Consider the following 12,200-nt stretch of genomic DNA (forward strand, 5'->3'; position numbering starts at 1 on the left):
TTCTAGCTTTTTGAAATATACAATACTTAGCCAGGTGTGTGGTGCACGCTTGTAATCCCAGTACTTGGGAGACTGATAGGAAGCTCACACAGGTTCAAAGCCAGCCTCAGCTACTTAGTGAAGCTCTCAGCAACTTAGTGACACCCTGTTTCCAAATAAAATATAAAATAGGTCTGGGAGTGTAGCCCAAAGCGTTCCATCCCCAGTACCACTAAATAAATAAATAAATTAATTAATTAATAATATAAAGTAGATCTGGGAGTGTAGCCTGGAGGTAGAAAGCCTCTGGGTTCCATCCCCAGTACCACACACACACACACACACACACACACACACACACACACACACACAGGATATATACAATACTTGATTGTTATCTCTGATCACCCTACTGTGCACATAGCACACCAGAACTTCTTGCTTCTGTTTAACTAACTTAGTACTCATGTATCAATGTTTCCTGCTCCCTTTATTCTCATTTTCTGTCTAAAGATTCTCTTACAGGATATATCAGCCAGTGAATTTCAAATTAAATTACTTAAACATGAAGATTTAAGTTTTTCTTATATTATTGTAATGTATATTTTACAAAGCAGTTGAACTTTATAATTATCACTGTTTTATATTCCCTGACACTAGAACATAAGCTCTCGTTATTTCCTCTTTTAAGGGTGTACAACAGAAACGTCCTTCTGAGGCTCAAAGTGTTATTCTCCGACGATATTTTTTGGAACTGACACAAAGCTTCATTATTCCACTAGTAAGTTAACAGATCCATCTTTGCTAAATTTAATGATTTGTTGAAGGGTATATGAATGTTTTTCCATCCTCCAAACCTTAAGTTGTTTGTTTTGCCTTTTAGTGTGTTTAGTGCTATTTGCAAAAGACCTGTGTTCTTTGTTCTAGTATTAACTGTGCAACTGAGTGAGTCAATTCTTTCTTCTTAACTCTCAGCTTCCTTGTCTGTAAAATAAAGCTGATTCTACTGTTGTAAATCTTGAACGGGATAATTGATGTGAAATTTGTTTCTATTTCCATTCTTCTAAAGTAGACATAGAATAAAGCTGGTGTGTTGTGCGTGCGCGCGTGTGATTGAACTTACTGGAGATTGAACCTAGAGGCATTCTACGACCAAGCTAGACCTCCAGCCCTTTTTTAAATTTTAATTTGAAACAGGATCTCACTAGGTTGATAGTATCATACCTGCTGAGGCTGTTCTTGAACCCGTTACTCTTGAGTATCAGCCTCCCAAGTACTGTGATTTTACAGGCATGTGCCACCATGCCCAGCTAGAATGAAGCTGATTTTGTTTTATTTTATTGTGGTACTGAAGATGGAACCCAGGGGCATTCTACCTCCAAGCTTATGCCCCCAGCCTTATTTTTTACTCTTTAATTTGAAACAGGGTCTCATTGAGTTGCAAGGGACCTCACTAAGTAGCTGAGGCTGTCTGTGAACCACAATCTTCCTGTCTCAGCCTCCTGAATGCTGGGATTACAAGTGTGCACCACCACACCTGGCTTGAAGCTGATTTCAAGAGCACACAAAAACTAAAACACAAACTATAAGGATTAATCCAATAGGCCAGAGTGGTGAAGGGTAAACGATATCAAGTAGGTACCTTTGACAGAAAACCAGTCGTGCCAGGTGATTACCTAACAATCAGAAGTTGAATTCTTTATGCTGCAGAAAACAAGATCAGTTTCATATTTGAACTATACAGTGGAGGGTTATTTATTTGTTTTTTTCTCAGTACTGAGGATTGAATTCAGTTGTACTTTTCCACTGGGCTACATCCCTAAGTGCTTCTTATTTTAATTTTTTTATGGTACTGGATTGAGCCCAAGGGTATTCTACCTCAGAGCTATACCCCCATTTATATTTTATTTTTAATTTTGGAACAGGGTCTCACAAAATTGCTAAAGGTCTTGCCAAGTTGCTAAGACTGTCCTCAAACCTTTGATTCTCTCAACTCAGCCTCCCAAGTGCCAGTATTACAGGCATACATGACACATCTGTCTTACTAGCACCTTGTTTTCTTTTTTTGCAGGTATGCGGGTTTCGGGGTGTTCGACCTCCAAGCTACACCGCCTGTGCTATTTTGTATTCTTTTTTTTTTTTTTTTTTTTTTTTGCGGGTCTGGGGATGAAACCCAGGGGCATTCAACCTCCGAGCTACCTGCCCTGCCCTATTTTTTTATTCTTTATTTTGAAACCGGGTCTCACTAAATTATGGAGGGCCTCACTAAGTAGCTGAGGCTGTCCATAAACCATGATCCTCCGGTCTCAGCCTCCTGAATGCTGGGATTACAAGCGTGCGCCAGCACGCCCGGCTAGAACCTTCTGATAAAGAATTGGTCCAGCTTTGTTTTTGATTTATATTGAGCCTGTGACTGCTAACTGACGAACTAACACAATCTTTGGGTAGTTGCAATAGGAGGATCACGGGTTTGAGAACAGCCTCAGCAGTTTAGTGGGATCCTCAGCAACCTGGTGAGATCCTGTTTCAAAATAAAAAATAAAAAATAGTTTTCAGGTAATAACAATAGGTATCTCCAGAGGTAGAACCGTCTCTGGGTTCAGTTCCCAATAACACACACACACACACACACACACGTGCTGTCACGCACCTTTCAGTATAGACCCCCAGTCAATGGCCAATAGAGGAAAGGTTAGCAGAGATGAAGGACACACAGTGAGAGTAGATATGCGCCTCTGATGTTTAAGGAGGACCTCTTCGGGGAGGGCAGTTTTCCAAATGACTTGACCAGTGCTATATCCTACCTGAGTTTTTCTTTAAGATGCTTTTAACATCTTTCCTTCTTTACATATCATCTTCTTTGGACTAGGAGCTGTAGTTTTCTCCAGTGCTATAGGTATCTGCTTCAAAAGCTCTTAAAAAAAATATCCACTGGGCTTAGATGTCCCTCAGTCCGTTACTTGGAAGGCTGAGGAAGGAGGACTACTTGAACCCATGAGTTTGAGATCAGCCTGAGCAACATAATGACACCTCCATCTTAAAAAAAAAAAAGCCAGGCATGGTGGCCACATGCCTATAATTCCAGTATTTGGGAGGCTGAGATGGGAGGAGTATTATTCTCAGCAAGTAGTGAGGCTCTCATCAACCCAGTGAGACCTTGTTTCAGAATAAAAACAAAATAGGGTTAGGGGTATAGCTTAGATAGAATGCAACGGTGCCACAAAACAGTGAAAGGAAACAAGGAATGTAGTCTTGGATTATCCAAGATTAGTAATACTTTTGAAAGCACCATTTTCCAGCTCAATCTAAATTTAGTGATATCTTTTGCGGGGAGTGGTGGAGTTGTTGATACTCAAAGGGCATACGATGAAAAACTTGGTGAGTAGAAAACTCATCTCGGTCTCCTGCTGTGCACGCAACACTGGTCACTGTGACTCAGAGTGGTGCAGGACTTCTCTCTGCCTGCAGCAAGCCATCAGTTCTGTAGTAGATACCATCTGGTGTCCTCTGATTTAGTTCTGACACTATCTGTCTGGAAATAACATCAGATCCCACAGTTGAAAGCTCTCTTTATAACCCTGCTACTGTGTGTGTGTGTGTGTGTGTGTGTGTGTGTGTGTGTGTGTGTGTTTGTGTGTTACTGGGGATTAAATCTAAGGGCATTATACCTCTGAGCTATGCCCCCAGCCCACCCTACTTCATTTATTTATTTATTTATTTATTTATTTATAAATAATAATGTGGTTGGACCTCATGGACATTCTACCTCCGAGCTATACTCTCAGCCCTATTTTTTATTCTTTATTTTGAAATAGGGTCTCACTGAGTTGCAAAGGACCTCATTAAGTAGCTGAGGCTGTCTGCGAACCACAATCCTCCTGTCTTAGTCTCCTAAACGCTGGGATTACAAGCGTGTGCCATCACATCCTTTATTTTATTTTTATTTTTAATTTTGAAACAGGGTCTCACTAAATTCTGGAGGGCCTGGCTAGATTGCTGAAGCTGGTCTTGAACCTGTGATCTTCCAGTCTCAGCTTGCCAAGTATGGGGATTACTAGGTGTGTACCACCACACTCAGCTATTTTATTTATTTATTTATTTGTTTGTTTATTTATTTGTTTATTTATTTATTTTTGGTGGTACTGGGATTCATGGAAACCCTTCTACCTCTGGGCTACACTTCCAGACCTATTTTATATTTTTATTTGGAAACAGGGTCTCTTAAGCCAGCGAGGCTGGCTTAAAACCAGCGCGGTCCTCCTGTCTCTGCCTCCCAAGCGCGGGGATTACAAGCATGCGCCACCATGCCCAGCAGTTATTTATTTTTGATCCTGGGTTTGAACCCAGGGATATTCTATCTTTGAGCTACACCCCTAGCACTTTTTTTTTTTTTTTAAGTTGAACCCAGGGTCATTCTACATCCGAGGTAAACCCCCTAACCCTATTTAAATTGTGTGTGTGTGTGTGTGTGTGTGTGTGTGTGTGTGTGTGTGTTACTGGGGATTGAACCCAGGAGCATTCTACCTCAGAGCTACACCCCCCCAGTCCTATTTTACTTAATTTTATTTTGTGTGTATGTGTGGTACTGGTGGTGAACCCAGGTTGGTTTTTTTTGTTTGTTTGTTTTACCTCCAGGCTACACTCCCAGACCTGTTTTATATTTTATTTGGAAACAGGGTGTCACTAATTTGCTGAGAACCTTACTAAGTAGCTGAGGTTGGCCTCGAAGCTGTGCAATCCTCTTGTCTCAGCCTCCCAAGTACTGTGATTATAAGCATGCGCCACCATGTCTGGCTTTTATTTAATTTTTGAAACGGGGTTTCACTAAGTTGAAAAGAGCCTCACTAAATTGCTGAGAAGCTGGGCATGGTGGCGCATGCTTGTAATCCCAGTACCTGGGAGGCTGAGACAGGAGGATCATGCAGGTTTGAAGCCAGCCTCTGCTGCTTAAGCGACCCTGTTTCCAAATAAAAAATATAAAATAGGTCTGGGAGTGTATCCCAGAGGTAGAATGCCCCTAGGTTCAAACCCCAGTATGGCAATAAATAAATAAATAGATAAACAAATAAATAGGTTATTGCAAAGGTACAGATAAAGAGATGCAGAAGGCGAGGTATGGAGAAAGAGACCCGCAGCTTCCATGCCTCTTGCTGCCTGCCTTCAGGAAACGCACATAGTCAGTTATCTGGAAGTCCTCTAAACTCTGTCTTTTGGTTTTTATGGAGACTTGATTGCATAGGCATAATTGAAGTGTAGGTAAATGTCAAAATATGATTTGGGGAAAAAAGGTATAATCTAATGCTACTAGACTGGCTAGGGAAAACCAGCAAGGCCTGTCTGTCCAGATTCGTAAGTTTCCCTTCCTTATCGGTGTGGAGTTGGATCCATCTAAAGTGAGGGTCTTAGCATCCACTACAGACAAGGTACATCAGAGAATTTCTTTATGGCCAGCAACTTCCAGACAAAAAGTCATTGGAAAACTAGAGTTTCTGTATCCTGCCTTGGGGTGGGAGTTACGATCCAGGAACTGTGAATGAAAACCAAAAACTATACAGTACAGTATCACACTTGGAGCTGGGCATAGTGGCACATGCCTGTAATCCCACAGAAGGATCAAAGGGTTGAGGCCAGCCGCAGCAACTTGGCAAGGCCCTCAGAAACTTAGACCCTGTTTAAAATAAAGAAGTAAAATAGGAATGAAGGAATGAGGGTGCAGGTCAGAGGTAGAATGTCCCTGGTGATCCTCAGTAAAACACACACACACAAATACACCACACATTCATACTTGGAAGCCCCCCCCCTTTTTTTTGCAGGTCTGGGGATGGAACCCAGGGGTATTCTTTTTTTTTTTTTTTTTTTTTTTTTGGTGGTACTGGGGTTCCTGGAAGCCCTTCTACCTCGGGGCTACACTCCCATACCTATTTTTACATTTTCATTTTGGAAACAGGGTCTCCTAAGCCAGCGCACGCGGCTGGCTTCGAACCTGCGCGATCCTCCTGTCTCCGCCTCCCAAGTGCGGGGATTACAAGCGTGCGCCACCACGCCCGGTGTAACCCAGGGGTATTCAACCCCCAAGCTACACCCCCTGCCCTATTTTTTATTCTTTATTTTGAAACAGGGTCTCAGTAAGTTGCGGAGGGCCTCACTAAATAGCTGAGGCTGTCTGCAAACCGTGATCCTCCGATCTTAGCCTTCCAAATGCTGAGATTACAGGTGTGCACCACCATGTCCAGCTCTTTTTTTTTTTTAATTTATTTTTTTATTTAAGACCTCTGAGTAAGCCAGGCGTAGTGGCATACACTTGTAATCCCAGCATTCGGGAGGCTGAGACTGGAGGATTGTGGTTTGCAGACAACCTCAGCTACTTAGGCCCTCTGCAACTCAGTGAGACCCAGTTTCAAAATAAAGAGTAAAAAAAAATAGGGCAGGGGGTGTAGCTTGGAGGTCGAATGCCCCTGGATTCCATTCCCAGACCCACACACACAAAAAAAAGACCTCTGAGTAAGATGTCTGAGTAAGAATACTTAATTGTTAATTTGTTGTTGTTTGTTTTAGGAAAGATATGTGGCAAGCTTAATGCCTTTGCAGAAAAGTATTTCTCCATGGAAGGTATGAATATATTCAAATAAACTATTTGAGTTTTATAACTGTAATTATCTCCTTTGAATGTATCCATTTTCTAATTTCTAAATAAAATACATCTTGTTTCCTAGAGTCCACCCCAATTAAGACAGTTCTTACCAGAAGAATTTATGAAAACACTTGAGAAAACAGGACCTCAGCTAACCTCTAGAATAAAAGGCGATTGGATTGGACTTTACCGGTTGGCCTTCTTCCCCTCATTTTCACCATTCCAAGAGCTTTATTTAATAAGAAAAATAATCCAGATGCGGTGGTATATGTCTATAATCCTAGTATTTGAGAAACTGAGACAGAAGGATTGCAGGTTCAAGGCCAGCTTGGTAATATAGTGAGACCTTATTATAATAGCTAGGCGTGCCATAAAGAACAAAATTATGTAATTTACAGGGAAATGGATGGAACTGGAGAACATTATACTAAGTGAGATTAGTCAGTCAAAAAAGTAAGAAATTGGACGCTCTCCCTAATATGTGGAAGCTAGGGAGAAAAGAATCATAGGAGGAACTCTAGACGGAGGAGAAACTATGGATGAACAATGAGGAGGCCTAACTCGGGTGGTGGGAGGCGGGGAAGGGAATTCCCTAACGCACATGATTTACATACACAAACATATCACTAAGCCAAACACGAAAAGGAGGGGGCAGAGGGAATTGGGGAAGGACTAAATGAGTGATGTGTGCATGTATGCCTGTTCCATCTTGTACTCCATTAAGATGATTGAGTACAATGCACCAGTATAAATATAAAAAAAAAAATAGCTGGGCCTGGTTGCGCACACCTGTAATGTCAGTACTTGGGAGGCTGAGACAGGAGGATAGCAAGTTTGATACAGCTTCAACAGCCTAGTGATGCTCTTAGCAACCTACTGAGACCTTGTTTTAAAATAAAATAAAGGCTTGGGGTGTAGCTTGGAGGTAGAATATCCCTGAGTTCAATACACAGCACCACTAAACAAATAATCAAGAGGGGTAGGCTATATAGTTCATGGCAGGCTGTCCCTGGGTTCAATCCCCAATGCCACAATAAATACTAAGAAAAAAACCAACACAAAATAAAAACTGGACTTAAATTTACGTTGTTTTTCAAAAATTTTATTGTTTGGCATAATTTTCTGAGCTATAGGTAAGAATGATATTGAGGAGAAGAAATAAATCATAATCAAATTTTGCTTTAAAAATTTTTTTTTAGGCACTTTCTAAAGTCTCCAAATTTTGATGGCTGGTTCAAGACCCGGCGAAAAGAAATGACTCAGAAATTAGAGGCCCTGCATTTAGAAGCTCTTTGTGAAGAGGTTAGAAAACTGTTTGTTTTATGACTAACAACTATTGAAAGTAAAGATAAAAGCTGAGTGTAGTTGTACACACCCATAATTCCAGTATTTATGAGACAGAGGGAGAGAATATCATGTTCAAGGCCAGCACGTGGTAACTTAAGAAAGACCATGTTTCAAAGTAAAATATAAAATAGGGTTGGAAGTGTAGCTCAGAGGTAGAATGCCCTGTGTTCAATTCCTAATAACACACACACACACACACACACACACACACACACACACACCCCTACCTTTAGAGGTTGAAGATAATACCTCTTCTTTATAAATAGCAGTAATAGCCGGGCGTGGTGGCGCACGTTTGTAATCCCAGCGTTTGGGAGGCTGAGACCTGAGGATCGCGGTTCGCGGACAGCCTCAGCTACTTAGTAAGGCCCTCTGCAACTCGGTGAGACCCGGTTTCAAAATAAAGAATAAAAAAAAATAGGGAAGGAGGTGTAGCTCAGAGGTCAAAAAAAAAAAAAATAGCAGTACTAGCCAACGTTTCCAGACCATGTGCTATGCATCAAGGACATATAGGTGCTCTATATGGATACACTTTTCTGATCTTCACAGTTCATCATTATGGTCTGCGTTATGTGACACCTGCAGCAGTAGAGCCAACAGTGTGCTAGAGTCCACGTGCACTGGTCCATAAGAGCTAGCTGTACAGCTCAGTGAGGTGGTGTACACTTGTAATCACTGTACTTGGGAGGCTGAGACAGGAGAATTGCAGGAGAATTGCAGGTTTGAGACGATCCTCAGCGATTTAGCAAAACCCTGTTTTAGAATAAAAAAGTATTTGGAGGAGCTGGGCGTGGTGGTACATGCTTGTAATCCCAGAATTTGGGAGGCTGAGACCGGAGGATTGCAGTTCGTGGATAGCCTCAACTACTTAGTGAGGCCCTTTGCAACTCAGTGAGACCGGGTTTCAAAATAAAGAATAAAAAATAGGGCAGGGGGTACAGCTCCGAGATTGAATGTCCCTGGGTTTCATTCCCAGACCCCCCCCCAAAAAAAAAATTGTAGGCATAGTTTGAAGATAGAATGCCTCCAAGTTCAATTCCCCAGTACCAAAAAAACCTCAATTGTGTACATCTCTTAGTTTTGCATTCGGTGAATTCAGGTTAATTACTTGAAATTACTAACAGTGGGCAGATTATGCCACAGGAATCGGCATATGATATATATCAGAGGTGTGTTTTCTTTTCTGGAGAACTGGTTGTTAGATGTTTACCCTAAATGTCTAGAGGTGACAAGACTCAAATCCAAGCAGTCTGGCTCTAAATCTTTTCCAATATGATTTACTTACCTTTTCCAGTTTAACATTTGTTCATGTACTTGGATTGATTTTTTTTAATATTCTTTAACTTATCACCAGGCTGTTTTTAAGTTGAAATTCTTGTGAAAATATAAAGGATTGTTTTCATTTGTATGTTGAGGTGGGGTATGTCTGATAAGTTGAGAGAGCAGCCTCTCTCTTTTCTTTTTTATTCTCTTTCTTTCTTTCTTTCTTTCTTCCTTTCTTTCTTTCTTTCTTTTTTACAGCACTGAGGAATAGAACCCAGGGGCATTCTACCTCTGAGCTACACCCCTAGTCATAATTTTTATTCATTATTTTGAAATAGGGTCTCACTAAGTTGCGTAGGGCCTGTATAGCTGGGCATGTGTGTGTTGCTGGATGTAAACTCAGCATTTTCGAATAAGCTCTTCTTGGGCTTATTTTATGGTTGCCTTCATTCTTTCCCACAAAGACTCACTGGGAGCTTATGATTAGGGAGATAACAACACTGAGGCAAGCTCACTACAACACTTTTTAGTGTTATAACAGCTCCTGCTTCAAAAAAAGAATAAAAAATAGGGCTGGGGTGGAGCTCAGAGGTAGAATGCCCCTAGGTCAGTACCCAGTACCGAAAAATAAACCCTGCAACATTATTATTTATAGTGGGTATGAGTTATATTCCTTTTAAATAACTCATTATTATTTATGATGGGTGTGGGGGTTGGAAATTTTTTTTTTTTTTTTTTTTTGTCTTTTTGGAACCAGGGATCAAACCCAGAGCACCACACCTGCAAAGCAAGCATCCTGGCCCCAAAATATCACTTTTTTTTTTTTTTTTTTTTTTTTTTAGTGGTACTGGGGGTGGAACCCAGGAGCTTTTCTACCTCCGGGCTATATTTCCAGACCTATTTTATATTTTATTTGGAAACAAGTTTTCACTAAGTTGCTGAGAACCTCACTAAGTAGCTGAGGCTGGCTTTGAACCTATGCCATCCTTCTGTCTCAGCCTCCCAAGCGCTGGGATTACAAGCCTGCGCCACCATGCCCATCTTGCAGGGGGGGTTATAATATTGCATTGAGCTACAATTTTATTTTTCTTTCTTGACCTAAAGGGAAATTACTTAGATAATAATTTTCTCTCATTTTATTTCTTCCACATAGCTAAAGTAAAAATATATCTAGTTATCAATTTCTGGCTAGGCATGGTGGCACACACTTTTAATCTCAGCACTTGGGAGGCTGAGACAGGATCATAGGTTTGCATTCAGCCTTAGCAACTTAGTGAGGCCCTCTGCAATTTACTGAGACCTTGTTTCAAATAAAGAAAATATATGAAATAGGGTTGGGGATGTAGACCAGAGGTAGAATGCCCCTGGATTCAATCCCCAGTACGACCCCCCATAAACACAAAAAAATTCTAGACTATCATGAGAATGTTTGTTGCACTGTAATGCTGTATCTGAGTTAAATACGCTGTTTTATTTTTCATCCTTATTTTTTTCCTATTAGCCTGACTATTGAAATAGAAAATTTTGAATATTATTTTTAGCATATACTAAGTTGGGATTTGTTTTTTGTCCTAGGATCTTCTACTGTGGATTCAGAAACACACAGAAGTAGAGACAGTAGACCTTGTATTGAAGCTGAAAAATAAGCTGGTATGTAGCAAAAGCAGAGGAAGATTAAGTTGACCTTTCCATGAAGATATTTTCCTTTCATATGGGTTAACAATCTATTATGTATTACTGAAGTAACTTTAAAGAATAGGATTTGAGATCGGTCAGTTGATGGTAGATAGAACTAAATATATTTAGTTGTTCAGGGAGATACGATGCCATATTATTCTAAAGATATTTACATGGAAGTTAGGTGTGGTGGTGCACACCTGTAATCCCAGTACTTGAAAGACTGAAACAGAAGAATCACAGGTTCAAGGCAAGATCTAGCAACTTAGTGAGACCCTGTTTCAAAATAAAAAATAGTTGGGCATGGTGGCACATACTTGTAATCCAGTACTTGGGAGGCTGATCCAGGAGGATCGCAGGTTTGGAATCATCCTCAGCAACTTAGTGAGTCTCTCAGCAACTTATGGCGACTCTGTTTCCAAATAAAAATAAAATAGGGCTGGGGGTGTAACCTGGATGTAGAAGGCCCCTGGATCCCATCCCTAGTATCACACTCACTAAAAAAAAAAAAAAGGGTTGGGGGTATAGCTTATAGGTAAAATGCCCTTGGGTTCAATCTCTAGTACCACTCCCAAATAGATTACAATAAAATAAGGGCTGGGGTGTAGCTCAAAGGCAGACCCCTTTTCTTGGGTTCAATCCCCAGTACTCCCCCTCCAAAAATCCACATGGAGTCTTAATAAGTTGAGAAAAACATATTTAATACCACATAGTATATCTAAATATTATCTATGAATTTACATAGATGCCTTTTATTGAGCTCAGAAATGTATTGCTTAAATGGCATATTATTTACTTTTTTGTTTCTATAAATTCTAGTCTGAGAGTTTCTAAAGTGTTAAATACTTAAAACTGTTTATGTAGAGAATTTAATATATTAATACAGATAAATTTAAATGCTGTCAAATGTTTCCTTATGTAGTTGCAGGCTGATCGAGAGCATTTACCTGTGAAACCTGACACTATGGAAAAGTTACGGACACATATAGATGCAATTATCTTAGCATTGCCAGAGGACCTGCAAGGCATACTGCTCAAAACGGGCATGACATGACCTACCAGGGCTTGCCAGCCAGAAAGCATTGTGCACCATGAAGCATACTGACATTTCATCTAGACCCGAAGGAAAGCTCTCGGTAGCAGTGGAATGGAAAATGGCTGTGAATGCTACATACAGGGTGGAAAGACTGTACTGTATAAACAGACCTTTTTAGTGCATTATTTTTAAAAATGGCTGTCTGTGGTGGTTCCACTTTAATACTGAAAACACCGAAAGGCATTTCTATATTTTTAATCATGTTCT

General features: G+C 40.5%; 1 protein-coding gene across 1 annotated transcript in view; it reads left to right on the plus strand.

Moving 5' to 3' along the window:
- The window catches only part of DENND6A (DENN domain containing 6A), a gene marked incomplete at both ends in the record, with an annotated part of 59,600 nt that extends 47,649 nt beyond the window's left edge, over positions 1-11,951 (plus strand). The window contains 6 exons of the mRNA XM_080715616.1: positions 671-760; positions 6,535-6,588; positions 6,693-6,802; positions 7,810-7,912; positions 10,796-10,870; positions 11,820-11,951. Coding sequence (XP_080571742.1) covers positions 671-760; positions 6,535-6,588; positions 6,693-6,802; positions 7,810-7,912; positions 10,796-10,870; positions 11,820-11,951 — 564 coding nt within the window. The remainder of the gene's footprint in view (positions 1-670; positions 761-6,534; positions 6,589-6,692; positions 6,803-7,809; positions 7,913-10,795; positions 10,871-11,819) is intronic.
- Positions 11,952-12,200: the final 249 nt, after the last annotated feature.

The sequence above is a fragment of the Muscardinus avellanarius genome (genome assembly GCF_963383645.1).
Source record: "Muscardinus avellanarius genome assembly, chromosome: 18".
Taxonomy (NCBI): Eukaryota; Metazoa; Chordata; class Mammalia; order Rodentia; family Gliridae; genus Muscardinus; species Muscardinus avellanarius.